Source organism: Colias croceus, chromosome 9, assembly GCF_905220415.1.
Source record: "Colias croceus chromosome 9, ilColCroc2.1".
In the NCBI taxonomy this organism is placed as follows: domain Eukaryota; kingdom Metazoa; phylum Arthropoda; class Insecta; order Lepidoptera; family Pieridae; genus Colias; species Colias croceus.
In genome coordinates, this window is record NC_059545.1 from 10745183 (window position 1) to 10766591 (window position 21409).

General features: G+C 36.0%; 4 protein-coding genes across 4 annotated transcripts in view; 2 read left to right on the plus strand and 2 right to left on the minus strand.

Moving 5' to 3' along the window:
- Window positions 1-798: 798 nt before the first annotated feature.
- On the minus strand, window positions 799-3612 carry LOC123694509 (cleavage and polyadenylation specificity factor subunit 4). Its single transcript, XM_045639964.1, has 4 exons — window positions 3422-3612; window positions 3045-3321; window positions 2462-2702; window positions 799-2004 (listed from the first exon to the last, which is right to left on the minus strand). Exons 1-4 carry the CDS (start codon window positions 3522-3524, stop codon window positions 1756-1758), a joined length of 870 nt encoding a protein of 289 aa, XP_045495920.1. The 5' UTR covers window positions 3525-3612; the 3' UTR covers window positions 799-1755.
- A 523-nt stretch (window positions 3613-4135) lies between these two features.
- LOC123694245 (uncharacterized protein C7orf26) lies at window positions 4136-6878 on the plus strand. The gene is made up of 6 exons (XM_045639631.1): window positions 4136-4325; window positions 4419-4717; window positions 4846-5100; window positions 5332-5473; window positions 5729-6009; window positions 6374-6878. The coding sequence occupies exons 1-6, from the start codon at window positions 4247-4249 to the stop codon at window positions 6524-6526; spliced, it is 1209 nt and encodes a 402-aa protein (XP_045495587.1). The 5' UTR covers window positions 4136-4246; the 3' UTR covers window positions 6527-6878.
- LOC123694247 (ribosomal RNA-processing protein 7 homolog A) lies at window positions 6835-7937 on the minus strand. The gene is made up of 2 exons (XM_045639632.1): window positions 7717-7937; window positions 6835-7611 (listed from the first exon to the last, which is right to left on the minus strand). The coding sequence occupies exons 1-2, from the start codon at window positions 7745-7747 to the stop codon at window positions 6860-6862; spliced, it is 783 nt and encodes a 260-aa protein (XP_045495588.1). The 5' UTR covers window positions 7748-7937; the 3' UTR covers window positions 6835-6859.
- Window positions 7938-13951: 6014 nt separating this feature from the next.
- Window positions 13952-21409, plus strand: part of LOC123694591 (serine/threonine-protein kinase SMG1) — a 113539-nt gene continuing 106081 nt past the window's right edge. Inside the window, exon 1 of the mRNA XM_045640061.1 lies at window positions 13952-20799. Coding sequence (XP_045496017.1) covers window positions 14068-20799 — 6732 coding nt within the window. The 5' untranslated portion in view covers window positions 13952-14067. The remainder of the gene's footprint in view (window positions 20800-21409) is intronic.

The window sequence follows — 21409 nt, forward strand, 5'->3', positions numbered from 1 at the left end:
AATCTAATCATTATAATCTCAGTCCAAAGGATTTACAGAATCAGGGATTATCTCTATTTCTTGTATATTATATCGTAGAATGATCAGAGCTTTCATTATGCTCATATTCATTTTCACTTTCCCCATTGCTATCAGCTGCTACTTACCTGTGTAAATAATCATTTTATCGGAAAATTCAACTTTGAAACAAAACTAAGAAGGGTATGAACAGCAGCTCTATATGATTCCATCACCACCAATATATATAAAGACGACTGACGGATTTTTTAATTTTTGGACTGACAGGCTACCGTCACCTATGGCCTGAATTGTTTTCGATTGTGTATGACTCTGAATTGACTCCTATTTCTTTCAAACAAGGTGCAAGATGAAAGTGCATTGTTTGGGGCACTTACGATTCAATGATTCGGGGTGATTCGGGTATTTCTGGAAATACGATAATTAGCGAAGATCTGCATGCGCATTATTAATTTTGGAGTACTGTAAAAGGCAACACACAATATTACAGAGCAAGTAATGATTATAGTGAGATTCACAGAAAATATGACTTACATATTGACTATTTCTGACGCAGTATGTAACGATTTCTTCAGCCTTTTATCTTAATTTATATTGTTCACATAGTAGCTAAAATCAATATTTTATTTGAATGCTGATATCTATGTTATCCACGACGAAATTCAGCCAGGTGTATACTAGATCAGACTAGATCCATAAAAATTATAACACTAGGTTTAAATAAAGTATACTTATGGATAACAATATATAAAAAGCATATTTTTGGAAGCAAAACAGCAATGCAACTTATTCTTACATTTTATTTACATACAAATAGTCTTACACAATATTTACAATTTTTACTATCCTAAAAACATTTTATTATTATTTTCTAGGCTTATTGTTCACGTAATATGCACGTCATGCACACGTTTTCGTCAATTGACGATTACAAGACGAATGCTTGCATCTTGCGTAGAAACTTTATGACGTGTGTAACTGTGTTATATACTGATAAATTGGTCTACATTTTCAAAGGCATTAACCAATTTAACTAACATGGTGCGTTACACATTGTGATCCAACGAAAAATTCGTTCAAATATTTGTAAACGAGTACACATATACATTCATCTTCCATTTGCTTACCCCTGAAAAGCCGCTCTAAATACGAATTTCAAAAATAATAATGAGGGCACTGTTTATGTTTGCGTGTTTATTACTCGCATCGCCATTCACACGAATGTGTTAATGCACCATTGTACATAGTATAAATTAAATACATAATGATTTTTTAACAATGAAATTATGAAAGTACAGTTTGAATATCATTTTATACACTGCATTAAGGAATAGGAATATTAATTTGTGTCAATCTATTAAATATTAAAGAGAAAAAAAAGAATTCTATTATTATTTGATTTTTAGACATCACACAAATCATCATTCTTCTGGACAAATATAAATAAAAAAATATGAGGCTATTTTGATTTTAAAGTGAGAGAAATTAGACAAATTAATTATTTTGAAAAGAGAAGGTACATGATCAGACTTAATTTTGGTTCTCTAAATCATGCACAACATGAAATTTCATACATCTACCATAATAAAATAGCAGAACATCCATACATACACTGGAAAAAAAAACACTTCCGCACTTATGTCATTTGTGGCCTGCTAGTACCAAATAATTCAGCACTGGCATCACTTGTTACTTGTACAACTATATTGAAGCCCCGTAAGACTTCACAAGCTTATACTAGTTGGGTTTTTTGAACATATTGTGGTTGTTGTTTTGTCCTGGCTGGTTTGAGAGGAAGGCCAAGTGACCCTTGGGGCATTTGTTCGCGTAATGTCCCTTTGTCCCACATTTGAAGCAGGTCACTTCTTCTAACGGTTTGTGCATTAACCGCTGCATTCTGTGACCGTCACCATCTTCCGACACTTGTTTCACATAGCCTAGAGATCTGTATCTTGCCTCCTCTTGCCTTAATACTACTTCCCTTTGCTGTAAATAGAATAAAATATAAGATTACCTTACAAATAATACAACCAATGTTGTTTACTCTTATTTATTTATGACTAGCTGCGATCCTTAACATTTATTCTGAAAGATTTAAATTTATATCAATGTGCCCCGCGGTTTCACCCGCTTGGTTCCGCTCCTGTTGGTCTTAGTGTGATGATATAATATAGCCTTCAGCCTTCCTCGATAAATGGGCTATCTAACACCAAAATAATTTTTCAAATCGGACCAGTAGTTCCTGAGATTAGCACATTGAAACAAACAAACTTGTCAGCTTTATAATATTAGTATATATTTCAATTGATGAATAAAATAATTTTCAGTTTTGACTAGCAAATGTTTGAACTTTACGTCTTTACTATTGATTGATCCTTGATACATGACAACCTACATATTTTCTAAAAGCAGTTCTAAAGTGCAATAACAAAATAATACTTACATCAGGTGGAATCTTATTACACGTAGATGCTTTATGTCCAACTTCTGAGCAGTAATGGCATACAGGAAGACGTTTAGTGTCCTTAGTCTGTTCTGGAGGAGCTGGTAGCTCAAACCTCGGATGCATGAACTTACAGCTTGAACCGTCTGGACAGAAACCAGCTAGATAGTTCATACACAACACTCTCCTGACATGCCGGTGTCTACAATGCGGACCATGCCTGCAGAAACCTCTGTCATACCTGGAATTGGAATAAATATTCTGAATAAAGTAATTGAGAAATAAGAGTTTGATTCAAACTCAAACATTTATTTATTCAATTAGACTTCTTCTAGTAGCACTTTTGAATTTTCATAAGATATTTTTTAAATTTACCACTATTATGTATACCAATTCCAATAATTAGTATAGCCTTATTAAATTAATGGTGTAGGTATGACTTAATTGATTTGAAATTCTGAGCGAGCCTAGCTTTTTTTTTTTTAAAAAGCCTAGCTGTTTTGATTGATACAGTTTTAAACATATTATAGTTATATAAGCTCACTTTTACTATATAAGTAACAATTATTAATGAAAGACTTACCAAGGACAGTCTTTAATTTTACTCTCTGGATCTATGTGAAGGAATGGGCACTCTTTATTGTGACATGCGTTAAATCTAGCGTAAAAGTAACATTCAGGCATCTTAGTCATGTCATATTCGTGTAGAAATTCACACTGGTCGCCTTTTTTACACAGTCCACGTAGCCAATGCTTGCACACAACTGTGCGGTCACCGCGGACGTGTCTGTAAGGGCATTGAGGACCGTTGCTACAACCACCTGGTTGTCCAAAAAACTCGCAAACCGCTGCAGTCGATTCTGTAGAAATGGTCATACTTTAGTACATAGACTATCACGATAACACTAAGAAGAACTGTAATGCAAACATTACGTTTTATGAACAAAAATAAGCACTTACTGTCCATTCCCGGGAAAGGCAACGGTAGTGCTCCATACTGCTGTTCTAATGCGTAATCAATATCGAATTTGATATGATCTACATTAGCCACAATGACCTCCATGGCTAATTAAAATAAATAAAATTACCCTAAGTATGAAAAACTAACAAATCTAACAACAAACCGCGCTACGCTATTTCACTTTGGACACGGCAAAAATGCAAATCTTTGATGCAAATGTCAAGTTCTAAAATCATTACGTCAGACGTCATTTATTAACTTTTTAATGATATTGGCACAGAGTGCTGTAGATGGAACAAGTTTTTATTAAGCTATTGCATAGCTTCTATCGCGGGCCTTGAGCGCGAGGACCGAATCGAGAAATTCCGTAACGAAAAACCTTACGCTCCCCACTCCGACGGGTGGAGGTGTGGCTTGAAGGCATAGCATGCAATAGCTTACCGCGGCCACGGCATGCGGCAGTCCCTGCTGAGTGCCACACGTCGTTTTTTTTATATTTAATTTTTTACGAGTTTTCTCACGTTTTTTCTTCTCGATCTATATCTTAGCCGCTAATACAATATTAAGCCGATAGGCGTATCAACTATAAGGTATAAGGACTATATGCGTATCAAGATTTCTTAATTTAATTTAGTTCAATTCAATTCAATATTTTAATTTATGGCAGTACTTTTACTCTGTGAAATAGTTTTTGACACATATGACATGTGTCCTGTCGTGAAGTTTGTCATTGTCACAAGCAAGATAAAGTTTTATGTCTGGGATTTGTATTTTTTTATTTAAAGCCATTTTCTGTATAAACTCCCTGCATATTATTTTCCATCATGTCCTTATCGGATCTAAAGCATACACTAAGAAAATATGAGTTTCCGGCTAGTGCTAAGGAAGCACTGTTTAAAATAGGTAGTGTTGAATCAAAACAATTCTGTAACCATCAAACAATATGATGTTTATCTTCCATTTTCTCGATATAATTCCATAAAATTATAATTTCAGAACAACTATTAATAGGTAGATCGGCTCCTACCAGTAAACAATTAGACATTGCCATGGATATAACGTCAGAATTTATATTTTGCGAGACTGATCGTCGTGGAACACGTCGAGGAAGCGGTCTTAACCCTTTGCAAGAGCTTCAGTTGATTGATATTATAAGTGACTATCTTGCGGCTTGTACAAGCGAAACTACTAAAAACACAATATTTTTATCACTGTTTGGAAGTATGGAAAGTCAGAGAAAATTGAAAATTCTTAGTATTCTAGCGAGTATGGCTGTGTCAGCATCTTGTACACCGGTAAAATTAATTTCACGTGTTATGTAAAGTTATTTTCTTGCAGTAAAACTTTCATTTGTCAATTTGAACATTTCATCTCCTTCACTTATGTAGACGATGACGTAAAGATAATAGGTGTATTATTTCAGGTGCTATTAGCTGTTGGTGTCTGGCTGCAGCAGATGGGATGTTCATCTTCACATTCCCTTCAGCTAGTTGAAAATGTTATACAGGATCATTTCTTTTTAAACACATCTAATCAGAGTTCATTGAAATCACTAGCGACCACAGCCCCACAGTTTGTGTGCAGTTTTATCACAGCAGTAACAGAGTTATACATTCATGATGTTCAGGGAAATAAGAAAATGCCTCCAAAAAACTTATTGGAAGTTATTACATCTTGGGTAAATTTATTTTGTAATATTATTTTTCAATAGAACTTAAATATTTATTTGCTCCAAACCTATGTCATAAATAGTAATGACAAAATGATAATAATTTGTAACAACTTTATTAATCATAGTTTGTTTTATACCCTTCTATTTTGCCAAAGAAAACTTATTTCACATGATTAATCTACTTTTTGCCAAAATACATGGCCATTTGTTTCAATTTCTAACTATTTTAAATTACAGGTGTACACAAATCCAACACTATGCATGTCAGCTCAATTGAATCCCCCGGCTTTGCCTGTTGGTGCGATACCCATGGCAGCTGTGACACCCCTGGCTGGCTTGATACACTGGTGTGCATTAGCACCACTTTATGTTGATGAATGTTAGTTAGTATAGAAATCTATTAACCCATTGAGCCCCCAGCTCCACGACACAATAGATTTTCTATTTTGTCTGTGATTCCGGGGGCTGAGTTATTAATTAAAAAAAAAATTGAGCATACTGTTCAAGCCATAAACCATATTGACTGTCATTTGCAACAAATTCCATTTATAACATCTTACATAACTTATTTAATGAATTAATAATCTTCCAAACTTTTATATTATAAATAATAATTTATATCCTTTCCTTACAGCTATAGATGTTGAAGAAGAACCGCCTCTAAAAAAAATTAAAGTCGAGGATGAAAAACATGCAATAGTAAAATCACTTCCCACAAAGTCTATGAAGATATCGGAGTTATATATAAAGCTACATTTAGCTGTCTTGCATAGTTTGCGGGCTGGTCGACGAACCCATGGTCCCCCCACTGCTGTGAATGGACAGCATTTAGCTGCCTTGACTCCACTTGTTCAGGCTTATGCACATCAACTCTTGAAAAGAGGAGTTAAGTTACAGACTGATAGTAAACTACAGGTAAATATAAAGTTTAAGTCGTAATTTTGAAGCTATTAACATTGTAACAAGTTCACAGTTCATAATTTTTTACAATTCCTCCTTTTTACATTGTGCATTGGTACACTGTTGACGCATGTGTAGCACCAATGGGTCCTGGGTTCGATTCCCGGTGGAGACAAAGAAAAAAAAATGTCTAGGTCTGGTAGGACACAGAAGGCTGATCACCTACTTGTCCCTTAAGAGAATCGATCAGTGAAACATAATATGTATAATGCATTTGCCCCTTACCCCACTAGGGGACATGGGATTTCACTGTTCACATCTACTAAAAAAAATTTATGTTTAAAAAAATGATTTTTAAAGAAAAATTATATTCTTTCAGGATTGTCTAGACAGAATAGGACAGGCAGTTCAAGTGGCGCTTGCTAATGGTTGCGTTTACGGTAACATTAGCAATCTTCTAGCTGCGTTGGACACATTACCAGAGAACAGATTGCTACGGATTATAATAAAGAAACACCAACAGAGTATATGAAAGACTGTGTGTAATGTGAATTATGGACATTGAAAAGTACACTGTGCTTCAAAAGTATTATTGTATAGCCTTGATGTTATGAGCAGGATTTAAAGAAGCAGTCTTCAAAATATATTCAACTGTTATGGAAAGTCTAACATCAAACAAGTGTAACTAAGAACATTTACAGTATCACCTTCTCAATTAGCTGTACTTATAAAAAATTTCTTTACTTGTAAAAATCTCCTCACTCCTACAATGTTATCCATACACTTGGTGTGTAAATTTGTAAAAATTGTATAGTAATTACATTCATCAAAACAATAAAATGTGTATACTGTAAATACTAGTTTATTAAAAAGGTTTAAATCTCCTGCTTTGTTTTATTTGTGCTATTTTCCTTTTATCCTCTTCAAACTTCTGCCTCAGAGACACAATGTGCTTCATTTTAGATTCTCTTATTTGGAAAGTGTAGAAGTTCTTTAATTCCTTTTTCTTTTTACTTTTTTCTTCTTTAGCCATTATTTTGTTTTCTACTTTTTCTGTACGAGCAAAACTTTGAACCTTTCCCCTCTTGGTTACAGTAACCCAACCATCTTCATCTTCTTGTTCTAATTTCTTCTCTTCATCCAACTCTTTTTTAACTTTTTCATCATATTTCTGCATGAACTTTTCAATACTTTCTTTCAAATCTTTAGGTTTGACAACATTTTCATTGTACTCATTAAACCACTTATTAATTCCAAAGTTTATATGACCATCAGAGTTGAGGGGTTTCAATTCTGTTAACTTTAAAGCTTTATCTAACTCTGCTACTTTATTAAATACTAAATAACATAATCTAAAAGAAGGTTTACATTTTTCTTGTATAAAACTATCTGTTTTAGTTTCTGTTGCATTTGGTTTTAAACAAAACTGCACTGATTCTACAACACCTGCTTCACTAAATGCATCAATGAGTCCTTTTTCATCAGCATACGGAGGAACGTTAACAATAAACATAGTGCGTCCGGAGGGCTTGTCCGCCGTGTGGTCCCTTACAGAATGTTCTTTGAAAAATATTGTATGAGGATGCTTAGAACTTTCTTCATATTTCAGTTTTAACGCTGAAAAAAAACAAAAGCATTAAAAACGAAGTGTTCAGAAACTTTTCTGAATTTTTTTCTGTTTCTTTGGTTTTGCGTAAAAAAATATTTAAAAATTTTAGTTACCTTTGAAATCATTTCGTTTTATCGCCTTCATTGTATTTAGAAATAAATCTTAAAGATTTAAGTGTTTGTGCATTACTTGTTGACTTTTTAAGGAACTAAATCAATAAAACCAGACCAAATCGACTAAAAATAACAACCACACAGCTGACACACGTGATAAGTGAGGTTATGTTAAACGTCAATTAAAATTAAAAAAAAAAAACAATAAACAGTAATGGAAGTATTAGGAAGTATTGAAGTTGCAACTATAGTTTAGAAATTATGTTTATATACATATTTTTTTTTTTTTAAACTCCTCTAAACCTGCAATCTGCCTTATTAAGCATTAAGCTGGTGGTTAAAAGTTTTAATGTTGGCATGCATGGCAAACGCCCAGTGGCATCTCCATATAATATTTTCTATGATCAAGGTGAGTCTGATTCTACGGTGGAAGGAGGTCTTGAGGAGCTCTCCGTTTTATGCGCTTAAAAGTGCGATTGGGCTCCATCATGTTCCAGACAAGTACGTTGGGATGATTTTTTATACGGCTTTTATATGTCTTAAGTTTCTTGAGAATTTCCTCTCTAACAGTTGGAATAAACAAGTCACGGTGAAGATGGCAATTGCTAATGAACCACGGGGCCCCAGATATGATACGAAGTATTTTTGACTGGAAACGTTGTATAATTTCCAGATTAGAGTGAGCTGCGGTGCCCCAAAGTTCAACTCCATATGACCAAATTGGTTTGAGGATAGACTTGTATAAAAGAAGTTTGTTGTTCAGTGAAAGGCCAGAGTTACGTGCCAAGAGCCAGTACAATTTGCGAAACTGTACACTAAGAGCTTTCCTTTTTGTGAATATATGTTTCTTCCATGTAAGACGTCTGTCCAAGTATATACCCAAGTAACGCACATCTTCTGACTGAGGAATTGTTATTCCGTTAAGTTGAACGGGTGGACAAGTATCGCGTCTAAGGGTAAATGTCACTTGCACCGACTTCGTTTCGTTGGCTTTTATTCTCCAGTCTTTAAGCCAAACTGAGACATCATTTAAGCTTTGCTGTAACATTTCCGAGGCAGATACAGGATCCTCATGCATTGCGATGAGAGCAGTATCGTCAGCAAATGTTCCAACGAGGACATTTTCTTTAGTCGGTAAGTCATAAGTATATATTAGATATAATACAGGACCCATTACGCTGCCCTGTGGAACACCAGCCTTAATTTCGTAGAGATTTGTTCTGTCGTCTCCATGCTTAACATAGAAGTGTCGTTGTTGAAGATATGACTTTATGATTAGGTAGTAGTTTATAGGTAAAGCTTGGAATATTTTATAAAGAAGACCCTCATGCCATACACGATCGAATGCCTGCGAAATGTCCAAAAATGCTGCTGAACAATATTTTTTGTGTTCGAATGCGTTATTAATCATCTCGACCAAACGATGGACTTGTTCAATCGTGCCATGACCTTTGCGGAAGCCAAATTGATGGGTCGGTATTAAATCAGATTTGGCTAGCAGTGGAGTCAGGCGTTTCAGAATGAGAATTTCCAAGATCTTTGAGGCAACGGGTAGTAGACTTATGGGGCGGTAGGAAGACACGTTTTCTGGAGCCTTTCCTGGTTTGGGAATAAGTATGATTTCAGCCACTTTCCACTGAGGAGGTATGTATTCTCTTCGCAGTATAGCGTTATATATAGCAGTTAGTAAGGCAATGGCTACGGAAGGAAGTTCCTTCATGGCTTTAGTTGTTATTAAGTCATAACCAGGAGCTTTGTTTAAGCTAAGATTCTTGATTGTGGAGCGAACTTCACTTGCCGTGAACTTTTTTATGGGAGGTGAAAGCTGATGCGGTGTCGATAGAGCTTCTGTTACTTCAGGTATCTTACTAGAGCCGTCAGCAGAGTTCGGCGTGAACACTCGCGAAAGGTGCTGAGCAAACAAGATTGATTTTTCAGCGTCACTTTTGGCCCACGTGCCATCATCCCGTCGAAGTGGTGATTGGAAAGATATTGGGCTTTTTAAAGATTTAGTTGTCTTCCACAAAGAGTAATCTGTTGCAGAGGTGGCATCTAAGCTGTGCAAGCGATTCTCTATTTCTATGTTCCTAATGTCTTCTAGAGTGTTCTTAACTTTCTTCGCTAGTTTGTTAAATTTTTTCTTATCTTCTGGATGTCTAGAGGTATGCCACTGTTTTCTTGCCTGTCTCTTTTTAAGTATTAATTCGGTTGCTATTTGTGGATACATGGGTATGATCTTAATATCTCTGTGTTTGGGCGTAGCTTTCCAGGCAGCAGTCTGAATGCAATTGTTAAAACTCTCGACAGCTGTGGTTATATCGTCATCTGATTTCAAGTTTATGTGTTTATCTATTGTGCTGACTATAATTTCTCGAAAGTATTCCCAGTTAGTTCTACGAGAATGAATCCTGCAATGTTTTGTTACTTCCACAGGCTCATTATACAGTACGGCTATGACAGGTGTGTGATCAGACGATAGGTCGTATGTAGATTTGCAATGTAGGGAAGAGATAGGAAGACCTTTCGTTACGAAAAAATCGACCAGGTCAGGATTCTTCTTTGGATCGGAAGGCCAATATGTCGGTTTTCCAGTAGATGTAACGCATAGGTTAAGTTGCTCGACAGCTTTCTTTAGTTCACGACCCTTCGTAGTAGTTGTTCTTGCGCCCCAGTCAGTATGTTTGGCGTTATAGTCCCCCGCTGCAATGAATCTATTGCCGAGTTGATTAAAGAATGACATATATTGTTCAGCTTTTAGGTTGTGCTTTGGGGGTATGTAAAGCGCTGAGACCAGTATTGGGCCACTTGCACTCTCAATAGAGATGGTAGTGGCTTGAATTTCGTTAGTGCTTATTGGATTGTGGACATAGTGTTTGACATTATCCCTGACCAGTATTGCAGAACCTGCATGAGCTCCGCCATCAGGGTGGTTCGTGTGATACAATTTGTACCTTGGCACTTGGAAGTGGGATTTGACGGTAAAATGCGTTTCAGAAATAAGCATAAAATCAATTTGATGAGTTTGCAAAAAATATACTAGTTCTTGAGTATGATTTGACAGCCCATTTGCATTCCACAAGCCGAGGATTATGGGTTTAAATATACTTAGTTGCGGGGGGGCACGGTGGGCCGCCTGCCTCCCGCCTGAATAAAATCCTCGCAACTGCCTTGATTTGTCGTTTGCGATCGCCAGTCGGATATTACACTTAGCAAAAGGCTTGTCATGTTGTTCAATTGTTGCATCATTTGTTTAAGCATATCCAAGAGTTCTTTAATGTCATTATTGGTTACGTTGGACTTTTCAGTTTGTTGGGTTTGAGTATTAGCCAGATTAGGATCCTGTATCGGAGGAGCGTGAGTTGCAACTGTTACATGCTGGGGTTGGTAAGGCCTTTGGTTATGTGGTTTCTTATTTAGACCGTTGCGAACGACGTCAGCATATGGCTGAATTGGATGTTGGACTTGATTAGAAGTAGGAATGTTCAGATCTTGTTGAGGAACTCTGACTCGAAGAGCAGGGTATTTCTTTTTCTGAAGCTCCTTGAAGACAGAGCAGCCTTTATAGTTCGCAGGGTGATTTCCATCGCATAAAGCGCATTTGACGTCATCCGATCGATCTTTACGCGCACATGTGGACGATGCATGATTTCCGGCGCATTTAATGCATCTTGGACAACGACGACAATAGGCTTTTGTGTGTCCGTAATCAAGACAATTGGCACACTGAGGTATAGTCCGTTTTGGTTTTGGTGGTTCAAACTTTACGCGGCAATATAGCAGGTTTTTAATTTTATAAATATCTTTATTATTTGAGCTTGGTTGGAGTTCGACCACAAACATATGCAACGGGGTTTTGGTCAGTGCTTGTTTGATATTCCAGATATTAGTGGTGATGTGCCCCAGCTTTGCCAATGCTTCTTTAATATCATCAGTATCAGTCGATGGATGTATGTTCTTAAGTATGACTTTAAAGTTCCGTTCTTGTTTGGGTTTGTAAGTAAAATATTCTGTGCCCTTAGCATCTAGTTCATTGACAATGATCCTGTACGCGTCTGTTGTTGCTGGTTGAATTTTTACCTGATCCTTGGGTAATACTTTAATTTCAAAAAGATCTTTCACGGTTTCGTCCAGCAATTTTATTAGGGGACGGATATTATTCACTTTGTCGATGAATATAGGTGGAGGTTTTGGTATCCTTTCTGTTGGCTGGGGTTGATGGTCCTCTTTATCTTCATCGTTATCGAGCATAGAGAAGGAATTGTGTGTGGGTGTCGGCTGGCTTAGCCAGTATGTGCTGATTTTAGACTGTTTTTGGCTTCTATCTGCTTCGGGACTATTTCTTTGTCTCTTGCGATTTTGAATTTCAGTCCACTTAGAATTATCCGGGTTTTCATTGTCGTTTGTTATATCAGTAATGTTTTGGCTGCAATCAGTGAGGGATTGCGATCTTGGTCTATTGAAGAGACTAGGGTGAAAAATTTGTTGTGTAAGCCTTTTTTGATTGGTTTGGGTTAGGTTAGATGATTCCATTTTTGTTCCCACGAGTAGGGCAAATATACAGGTCACACAACCGGGTTACTCCCATTCCGGTCATGAAGGCTATATACTTCAACGTGCGCCAGGTGCGTTGAAGATTTTTGAATGTTTTTTTTTTTTTTTTTATTTTTTTTTTTTTTTTTTTTTTTTTTATATTTATTATTCTTATAAATATTTTTAAAAGTTAATGATATTTATCTTCTATTATTATTAATTATTTAAGTAGTGGCAACACAGATAATATTATTGTCTATGGATTGTCATAACATGTCAATGTCATGTCATTTTCACTTGACAATAGAAATGTAAGGTGTAATTGAGGGTAGTCTGTAGATTGCAAACAGTTATAAGTGTCACTATAAAGTTTTAGCACTAGTTTTTTTTTACGAAAAACACAACACTTTCACTGGATAACAATCACACATGTACTTCAGGTTGTCTTTTCCACTTTTTTCACTTTTTAACGACATAAACTAGAATATTTCCCGTAGTAACGATTTAATCTTCACGAGACTATGTTTTCATGGTTATGACAGTTGTGACTTAAAATATCATATACATATAAAATAAATTATTTTTAGTTAAATTTTTTTCATCAGCTAGAATTTTCCGCTGGCATTTGTAATATTTCTATTCTTTTTAGTAACTGAATCAAAGGAAATTACTTATCCACTCGAAATGCGAATACACAGCAAGTTGAATAAATAAATTTTCGTAAAATCATAATTTTAACCGTTTTATATATGTTACCGGAAATGTATGAAATCAAGGAATTGTATACAAATCCTAGGAAATGTGTACAATTCCGATACCATTTAGGAAATGTATAAAATATTGTTTAATAAATTATTTAATGCATAAATATCCTAGGAAATGTATAATCTTCCTCGGAATTGTATATAATTCCAATATCGTATTAGGAAATGTATTAAGTAAATGATTTCTGTAATAAAACAAGTTGTTATTTTTTTATTATAGCACTTATCGAGACAATCGGGTAACAGTCTTATCGTAAAATAATAATAACATTTTCATATTATCTTACTAATTAAAATTTCTTAAGTCAACTTATATTCAATCAAATCAAATTTTCATTTGGTAAGTCTCCTCGTCCCGCTGTCCCCGTGTACATGTCGTAGTCGGATTGTATAATCCGCCTTATTACAAACGGCTGGCATTTTGTAAAATGCCGAAATTCGTCTTTTTCCAAAATTCTACAAAAAGTCGGTCGCGAGCCGACACGACGGAGCCCCACTTCGTGGGGCTCCTATTTCTGTGTAGTTAAAAAAAAAACGACGTGTGGCACTCGGGGACTGCCGCGGTAAAGCTATTGCATAGCATGCCTTCAAGCCACACCTCCACCCGTCGTACAAAATGCCGGCCGTTTGTAATACGGCGGATTATACAATCCAACTGCGACATACATACCCCTCGTCCCGCGTACCTTCCAATAACTTAGATGTTTTACATTTCCGATTGCTATTTAGGAAATTTCCGTGCGATTTTAGGAATTACATACATTTCCTAGGAATTTTATACAATGACGGATTACATACATTTCCGTTAACTTAAACATTAAACCAAATTAGTCGTTCAAAAATAAATATTTCTTATTTATACTATGATATAATACTTCTTTTTAATCTGTTCTGTTTCCTTATTTTGAATATTGTGATTGTCTGTGGCTGTCTGTTGGCGATTGAAGTATGAACTTCGACGAAAACGTTTGAGTGCCTGCTAAAGTTTTTATCTCAATTTCTTTAAATTTTACGGCCATGTGTGGTAATATTAGCGAAGTTGCAAGAAATTCTAGTGATGATATCCACCACTGCAAGTAGTAGAGTGAGAAACCCTAAGGTTACGGAGAATTCCGATGCTCCAGATCGAGAAGAAATCGGACAAGAAAACACAACGGATGATAAGGTCAGAGGTTATGTTGGTTTATACGATGCCTCCTCATCCTTTGGTGGTCCGAGAGACATTCGCTTACGGTCACGGGGTCGCGTATCGGAGTATCGCCACTCCAGGGGAATTGGAAGAGGAGGACCTAGGGGCCGCGGTTTCCCGCCACGGGGTGACCGTGATGAAAATCCCTTTAAATATAACGAACCGTTAGTCAGTATGAACAATGACACTTGGTGTCAGGGAAATAATAATAAATTTTATGAAAGATCTGACCTAGTAGTCAATTTACCAGAAGATCCTCGCATATCTAAACTGTTACGCCGTTTGTGTGCTGAAGTTGATGTTGAGAAGTCGCTGGTTATATGCAGTAAGTTACAAGATGCTGTCATGCTGCCAGAAAATTCAAGGTACATCAGGCGATCTTATGATATCCTTGTGGAGTCTTTGTTAGATGTTTTATATGATGCACCAGGGCCAGAAACAAAAGAAAGTGCTGCTGTAGTTCTTGGGAGAATTGGATATGTAATGGGCCCAGATTTTCGCAAACATTTAGACTGGATTGCATCTACATATACAGTTCACAACACTTCTATCAAACATTTGTTAACTTTGTCATTTTCTGAAACATTCCAATTAGATTTCCAAACTCCCAATTTGTCGGATTTTGCTGAGCTGGCCCTAGAAAGAATGCAAACAATAATTGAAGGCACAGATTCTTCTGATGTCTTTATGGCAGCAATAAATTGCATGATAGTAATGTCTAATTCATACCCGGAGCACTTTGCCAATCACTTTGTTGATACTGTTGACATACTAGTAGGTTGGCATGTTGATAATGCTCAACCGAAGAAGATCAAAGAGTTTGCTTTACAAGCTTTATTCAAACTGAGCCGCCACTGGCAAGCAGATGTTGGATTTTCTGTGAATTTGCTCAACCAGTTCATAGAAGATATGATGGCATATTCAGGCTTGGATGATAAGGGAGAGAAAGAGGGTGAAACAAATTCACATGAGGATTGTATGCAAAAAATTGCATCATTTCTTAATGTATTCAATACTGTGGTAAAAAGTTTGGGTTCTTTGTTAAGTCCAACTGTGTCACAAACAGTGTCGTGGGTGTTCTTATCTGATGCCTTAACAAAAATACTCCAAGTACTGACAGAAGTGTTACAGGAAGATGCCGAAACTGAATTGATACTAGCTGGAAATGAATGTATTTCATTACTTTTGGGTTTTCTGCAAACAAAAGCATCATCATGCTCCGCTGCATTGTTTTCCCTTATAACTAAAGAGGTGGCAAACTATATAAAATCAGGTGAGAGTATTTGTCTTAGTATTGTAGATTTGATATCAACTACAATAAAGGAAATATCATCAAATTTGCCAATTGATTTCATAGCACAGACTATTGGACCGGATTCACTGTTGAAACCTTTACGATATTCAGAAAGTGCACAAATTCTACAGAGTGTAATGATGATTTACAGCAACTTACTTAATTTAAAAAACATACCTCTTCTTCAAGAAGCCTATAAGTTTGTTTTATCAGATGTTCATAATTCATTGAGCACAATAATACCAGAAATACAGATTATAAATGTTGAATACTCTGAGGAAATGAGCAAAGATGACGCAGAAAGAAATATTGTGTTTTATCTGCAGTGTTTATCAGATTTAGCAAATGCAAGTAACTCAATAATTGGTATGTGGGCACTGCAACCGAGTATTTTGGAATTGTTGGCTATAAAAATGTGTCCGCATAATGAAATATTGACTAAAGATAGGCCAGCTCTGCAGTACTCTATTCTGTACCTTTTATATTCGCATTGTAAGAAGAATAATCATTTTATTGCGTCAAGTGATCTGGTCACCAATTCGCAACAGAGAACTAATGACTTATTTGGTCTGTCAAATTTGAGTCTTGGTGATGTGTCTGGAACAAGTCCTACTTGTGGTCATTTAGCAGTTATCTTGCAAACTCTGAGCATTGTTTTAGATGAACATGTAAACAAAGAAACTTTACTGTTAGTATTGAATTGGATATCAGACATATTTTGTCAGCTGGACAAATATTTACCGATTGTGAGTTTATCAAAAGGATTTCTAGTTTTAACAACCAATATGCTGGCTCTTGCATATAATTTTGATAGTGACATTGTTCATAAAGTTATTAAAAATTGTCACTATCTATTAAAAAATAAGAGCTTAACCTGGAATGTGATGCTGCTGAAGACAATGACCTTAATATGTCTGCTACATATTGATAATAAAAATAGGATGGTATCTGAACTGTGTAAGGATGTACTGTTTCAACTTCCATGGGATATAGTTCAACAGGAATTGGATAAACAGACTGTCAAGATATTTGCATGCAGAAAAGTAAATTTAACAATGATTAATTGCAATACAAAAGTAAATTCCCTGAAAGAGTTTCTTGTGAAAGGATCCTTTTCTCCATTACCCAACCATCACTTCAAATTAATTATCAACTGCCTAATGGGAGTGACCAATGAAGATAAAGCATTCATATATGATATTTTTAATATGTCATGGCCTTTACAATGCCTAGAAGGGGATGAGCAAAATCTCCTCTTTTTCCGTTTATGTGCCACAAATTTTTCCTCTATTTGTATAAGTTGGGCCTTATCTGAACTTGCTCAAACATGTATTTCCCTCAAGTTACGAACTGCATTAGGAAAGCCACAGGAAACATTTACTAAGATTGAGGGTGCTTTAAAAGGGATAGCACGAGACATTTCATTGCCAGATAACAAGTACATTGCAACCAATGAGAAATCGCTATTGGAAATAATTCTTGCTGAACAAACAAGAGCTCGTTGGGTCATAGAATTTATGATGTTTTTGGAAAAGTATACTTACAATGCTGCAGAAGGAACAGCTTCAGTACTTCCAGCTGTTGCAAAAGCTGTAAAAACATTTTTCCACACAAATTGGCCAACATGCCGTGAATGGCAAAACAGAGTGAGACCAGCTGCTTTAGCAGTTAGCTTGTATTCTGGTCATTTTGGGGCCACAGTTTACCATGCCTCATTGATATTGGAAAATGCAGCAAACTCCAAAAGTAATATGGACATTGAAGCAATTGTTATAAGTATAGCAAAGGCATTGATAAAAATGAAAGAGCCTGAAGTTTTATATGGGCTTTTTGTGTGGATTAAAAAGAAATTTGACTTAAAGTTACCATGGCTCAAAGGTGCTGCTGAACAAGCAAATTCTAAATATGAATTAGCTGTTGAACAATACAGAAAAATAACTGACGCTAAGGCTACACAAGAAGAACAACCTACAACTTCAATTTCAAATGATTCAAGGCTACACAAATTTATAACAGAAAATATATCTGAAAGTTACCGAAACTTACAGAGCTGGGAGGAAATGATAGAATGGATAGAATCTGAAAATGAAAATTATGAGGCATTGAATTATGAAAAGTACAATGTACTGAGAATGTTTGAAGATAATATTGAGTTATCTAATCTTGGTGATTGGGGTGATTTTGACATGGATACTAAAGAAATACCAAAACAAGCCTGTTCATATCAAGGGTTAATTAATAAAATTGAGTCAGTGTTGACAACTACAGCTGTTAACATATTTTACAATGACTATGATGAGAAATATGATATGCTTTTGAAAGATTGTGCAAAAGTACTAAATGCTAGTGCAGAAGAGTTTGCTCGAAACAATTCTGTAGGATTCATGAAAGAAATAGCAGTTCTTCAGTTGGCAAATAATGGATTACAAAATTTGAAGAATGGAAAAATCATTACCAATCCATTTAAACCCTCTGTTATCAAAGAACACAAATATGGAACTGAAATGAACAACCTAAATCGTATTTTATGGTGGAATCAATATTTTATGAAGTTAAATATGACTGAAGAGAACGTATTTTACAATGAATGTTTACGACTTGATGTCATAAAGAGCGCTAGAAAGAACATTAATTTGCAAATGGCGAAACGAGAATTGTTAAAGCACTTCAAAAATAATCCATCATTCCAGCTCTGTTTAAATATTAACAGCTTAGATGATCTTAGTGATATACTAATGATGTCTACTAATACTTATGATTTAGATATTTGGACGTTAAATAATGCCACCGCATTAACAGAGCTATGCAAAGTCACATACGCTAAGGAAGAGACAAAAATACATGCTATAAATTTGTGCGCCAGCATATCCCTTGGATTTTCACAAAGATTGGCAATGGGTGATCATAGTTATGAGTTGCGAGAGAAGGCGACCAGAATGTTATTGACATTATCGAAATGGGTGCAGAATGAAAATGAAAACGTTTTGGACACTGACTCACCATTAACAAAATTAGTGTCAGCTCTGCCAGAAATTGGTTTAGTTGATAACAACATATCCGAAAACGTTATACCAATTTCAGACTCGGCAGTTGGTAAGCTTTTGCAGTTTGGGGTAAACCAATGCCCTGGTTTAGCAAAAGCTTGGGCAAGTTTCGCAGCGTGGTGCTTTAGATGGGGACGTAAAATGGTGGAATTCAGTTCGAAAACTGGCGAGCAGTTGACGGATAATGATAAATTGCAAATAGAAAGTGTTATGATTGGTTGTTCACCGCAAGATTTTGAGGCTGTTTGTGAAATATTGTCGAAAACTAAAGCGACATGCGATGAGGAGGACATAGATTGGAATGAAATTAATACATCGGAAATGATAGAGAACCAGTTGCGCACTGTACCATCCTTAAACAATGCCTTCCCAGAACATTTAGCGCTACTTTTAGATATCTGGCGTCAAGCTCAAAAGAGAGTATTTTCATACTTTGAATTATCTGCTGACGCTTATTTCAAATTTTTACAATTGATCTGTGCATCAGATTTTATCAATCACAGTGGTGAAAATGCAGTCGTTAATGCTACACTTCGTTTACTTCGATTAATAGTGAAACATGCAATGGAGTTACAAACAGTACTCGAGTCAGGTTTAGCAAATACACCTACTCAACCCTGGAAAGTAATTATACCTCAATTGTTCTCTAGGCTCAATCATCCAGAAACCTATGTACGAAAATGTGTTTCCGACTTGTTGTGTCGACTGGCAGAAGATACTCCTCATCTCATTACTTTCCCTGCTGTAGTTGGTGCTGTTGAAAATGAACAAAACAGTTTGACTGAATTGCATGTACCGAGATCTTACTTATCAAATGATGATGCTGAAAGCGATGACGATCTCGAATTGGAAGATAATGCAAGTGATAAAGTTAGTAATAACGAATTAAATTCCTGTTTCTTAGACATGGTTGAAACCCTAGCTAAGCAAGCTCCGAAAACAATACTACAAGTAAAATTATTGGTCAAGGAATTACAACGCATTAATTTACTATGGGATGAATTATGTTTGGGGACATTAGTCCAGCATCACTCCGAGTTCAATAAACGACTTTCTCAATTAGAAAACGAAATCGCGAAAGTGAAAAATAATCAAAACTTGTCTGGAGAAGAAAAAGAAAAACTTATCAAAGAAAAACATCGCATAATATTCGAACCTATTGTGTTTGTGCTAGAACAGCTTCATCAAATTACTTCTGCGAAACCTGAGACACCACATGAAGTGTCATTCCAAAGCAAATTTCAAGCTATTATAGTAGATGTCATCGATAAAATGAAGAATCCTGTAAATCCTGATAAGCCACAAGAGTCATGGGCGCCATTGAAACAGTTTCAAATTAGATTACAACAAAAAGTGAATAAAAGGACATCATACATTTTGAAAATGTCGGATATAAGTCCTGTATTGGCAGAATTAAGAAACACCGTTATAACAATGCCCGGACTACATACAAATCAAAGAACTGTACGAATTACTATCAAATCAATCGAAAACAACGTTGCTATTTTACCGACCAAAACTAGGCCAAAGAAATTAATCTTCTACGGGTCAGATGGAAAGGCTTACACCTACTTATTCAAAGGTCTGGAAGATCTTCACTTAGACGAAAGGATTATGCAGTTGTTGTCTATAACGAATACAATGCTGGCTCGTGATTCTGAAAACAACGATAACCAAACATACAGAGCTCGACACTATTCCGTCATCCCGTTGGGTCCTCGGTCAGGATTGATCAGTTGGGTCGACAATGTAACTCCCTTATTCGCATTATATAAACGTTGGCAGAACAGAGAAGCCGCTATTCTATCAGCTAAAACAAATAAGACCGTAAATGTGTTAAGACCGTCTGAGCTCTTCTATAAAAAGCTGAATCCGCTTTTAAAAGAGGCGGGCGTAGCGACTGAGAATAGAAAGGAATGGCCGGTGTCAATATTGAAGCGGGTTTTGGAGGAGCTATCGGCGGAGACGCCACGCGATCTCTTGTCGAGGGAATTGTGGTGCAGCAGCGTGACTCCAGAGCAGTGGTGGCAAATGACGCGTCGCTACAGTTACTCGGTGGCCGTAATGAGTACGATCGGTTATATAATCGGTTTGGGTGATAGACATTTGGATAACGTGCTCGTGGACTTGACGACGGGTGAGGTGGTGCACATCGACTATAACGTGTGCTTCGAGAAGGGCAAGACGCTGCGGGTGCCGGAGAAAGTGCCGTTCCGCATGACGCCCAACTTGGTGGCGGCGCTCGGCGTCACGGGGGTTGAGGTGAGTTTTATTTATGCATTTATTTTAAATTTAACTCATTTACGAACGAGGATATAGTATCTACGAACTTCAGAAAAGAAGAAAAAAGCCTAAGTTATGAAGTTCAATAGCTTTTAGGGCTGTAAAGCAAAGTTTTTGAAAAACCATATGAAAACTAAAGTATGGTATTAAGCCAACTGGTAAACACACTAACTACTAATGTTAGTCAGATTCTTTAGCATTCAACCACCCATTTTGGACTTATAAGTGGTCTTTTCTCTTACACGACTTTCTTTTATATAAAAAGATTTAATCTTAAAAGCTGATTTTATTTTCTACATACATACATATATAACATTACCATATTATAATTTATAAACTGTGCAGTTAATATTCCAAGTCACGTGTAAGTTATTTCGTTTATTGTATTGACATACTTTTTGTATAAAAACTATTATCTTTAAACCTTGGCATAACATATGTTTTTACGGATAATCAAATGTGTGGTATTACATGAATTGATGAATTGTTGTTTCATATCTTACTGTTGAAGGTTTTTTTTTAATATTACTGCATTTGCTGATAATTACCAGTTGAATATCTTTCAAATTCAACTTATAATATTCTCTTT

What these genes read in the sequence shown, in the direction of transcription:
- LOC123694245 (XM_045639631.1), top strand. Translation starts at nt 4,247, where the DNA reads ATGTCCTTATCGGATCTAAAGCATACACTAAGAAAATATGAGTTTCCG. An exon ending in GGAAGCACTGTTTAAAATAG is followed by an intron (nt 4,326 to 4,418) that starts GTAGTGTTGAAT and finishes TTATAATTTCAG; the next exon opens with AACAACTATTAATAGGTAGA. An exon ending in AGACTGATAGTAAACTACAG is followed by an intron (nt 6,010 to 6,373) that starts GTAAATATAAAG and finishes ATATTCTTTCAG; the next exon opens with GATTGTCTAGACAGAATAGG.
- LOC123694247 (XM_045639632.1), bottom strand. Translation starts at nt 7,747, where the DNA reads ATGAAGGCGATAAAACGAAATGATTTCAAAG. An exon ending in AAAACGAAATGATTTCAAAG is followed by an intron (nt 7,612 to 7,716) that starts GTAACTAAAATT and finishes GTTTTTTTTCAG; the next exon opens with CGTTAAAACTGAAATATGAA.
- LOC123694509 (XM_045639964.1), bottom strand. Translation starts at nt 3,524, where the DNA reads ATGGAGGTCATTGTGGCTAATGTAGATCATATCAAATTCGATATTGAT. An exon ending in AAAATTAAAGACTGTCCTTG is followed by an intron (nt 2,703 to 3,044) that starts GTAAGTCTTTCA and finishes TTCCAATTCCAG; the next exon opens with GTATGACAGAGGTTTCTGCA. An exon ending in GTAATAAGATTCCACCTGAT is followed by an intron (nt 2,005 to 2,461) that starts GTAAGTATTATT and finishes TTCTATTTACAG; the next exon opens with CAAAGGGAAGTAGTATTAAG.